This window comes from Osmia lignaria, chromosome 1 (genome assembly GCF_051020975.1).
Source record: "Osmia lignaria lignaria isolate PbOS001 chromosome 1, iyOsmLign1, whole genome shotgun sequence".
Taxonomy (NCBI): Eukaryota; Metazoa; Arthropoda; class Insecta; order Hymenoptera; family Megachilidae; genus Osmia; species Osmia lignaria.
Genome location: NC_135032.1, coordinates 9,463,499 through 9,464,937, shown reverse-complemented (window position 1 = coordinate 9,464,937; position 1,439 = coordinate 9,463,499). Strand labels below are relative to the sequence as shown.

At 42.4% G+C, this 1,439-nt stretch overlaps 1 protein-coding gene across 1 annotated transcript; it reads right to left on the bottom strand.

Annotated features, from left to right (window-relative positions):
- Positions 1-280: 280 nt before the first annotated feature.
- LOC143305277 (uncharacterized) lies at positions 281-715 on the bottom strand. Its single transcript, XM_076688146.1, has 2 exons — positions 484-715; positions 281-413 (listed from the first exon to the last, which is right to left on the bottom strand). Exons 1-2 carry the CDS (start codon positions 713-715, stop codon positions 325-327), a joined length of 321 nt encoding a protein of 106 aa, XP_076544261.1. The 3' UTR covers positions 281-324.
- Positions 716-1,439: the final 724 nt, after the last annotated feature.

The following is a 1,439-nucleotide window of genomic DNA, read 5'->3' as shown; positions in this document are numbered from 1 at the left end:
ATGCTTCATATGATGCACCATCTGCCTCCGCCTTCTTCAAGAAATCATTGGCGGCAGCCATTTCTGCAAATGTAAGTTCTGCCCTGTTAAAACCTACCATTTTAAGGCCTCTTAAAGAACGCCTCCTATTCGCAACCAATCTGTAGATTTTAATTACATTTCATCTTTTGCTTCTGGAAGTAAAATTCTTCTTCAGGAGGACTGCCACTGTATACTCCCTATTTTTCAGTTCTTTTTCATAATAAGCTTTTTTTCTCTCACCTTTGTTGCGAGGTATACTTGTCGGGGTGCTTTTCAAAATTCTTCCAAAATTCGGTGTGGATTTCAAGATGCTTGTTCCTTGCCCAGAAATTCCAGCGTCCTTTGTTCGATTATCAGCCAGTTCCAAAGAAAACCGTTCCACGTACTCTGCCCTTTGATTTTCGTTCAAAACATTTATTTCCTTGCCCATATTTTTAATTAAATTAGCGTTCCTTTTTATACCTTCTCCAGTACTTTCTTCCAAATCTTCTTCGCTTTTATTCCTTGTTCTTTTCCTTTTATACTCTACTGCCGTCCATTCAATGGCGTTCGAATATTCCAAGTGCGCGTTATTTTTGACTCCTTCTTCTAACGGTTTATCCAACAGTTCTTCACCTTTACCAACCTCTATTTCAGTTCTTTCAAAGTCCCTAGCTTCAGTGCCTTTTCCCGTTCCGTAATTGGGCGAGCCCATGCCCCCCTCTGCTCCTCTTGCTCCCCATCGTCGTCCTGTGAGATTCTCTGCGCCATCTGGCGATTCTTCCTGCTTCTAATGCTACTTTCGAAAAACTCCTTAGCTTCTTTGTCCGTCTCCAGATATTCCAAGTCCCATTTACCATCGCTTCCCTTCGCATCTTTTCCTAGTTTCTTCGCCTTCCATTGCACCACACTCTCACTCTTACTTCTGCTCGTTATCATCTCTCCACGTTTCTTTAAATTCCCCCCAAGCGGCATTTTACTGCCGTTTGGGCGGTTGATCTCCGGGCGGAGGAGTCCCCCCCTCAATTTCCAAGGCTAGCAAAACCTTCTCCCAGCCCTGGTAGTGAGGAAAACTACCACTTAAAAAGTTTCCACCACTTTCTCAAGCACTAACCACTCCTTTTGGTGTTTTCCAATACAATTTATTCAAAAAACCCACTTCACTATAGACAAAACTCCCCAGATCTCTCTACGCTCTACAAACACGTCTGTACGCTCCGACCGCCAAGCGCCGAATTCTCCACTCCTGTTTCGATCCGCAAGCTTTGACGGAGTGGTAGCGATTTCATATAACATTTAGTCGGTGGAAACGGTTGAAACAGATTCAAAATAGATAGTGCCAACCTTTACTTTTTATCCGACTTCGAAAAGGAGGAGGATACTTAATTCGATGTGTATATTTTTTTTTTTTTCTTTTTTATGTATGTTCACCAATTACT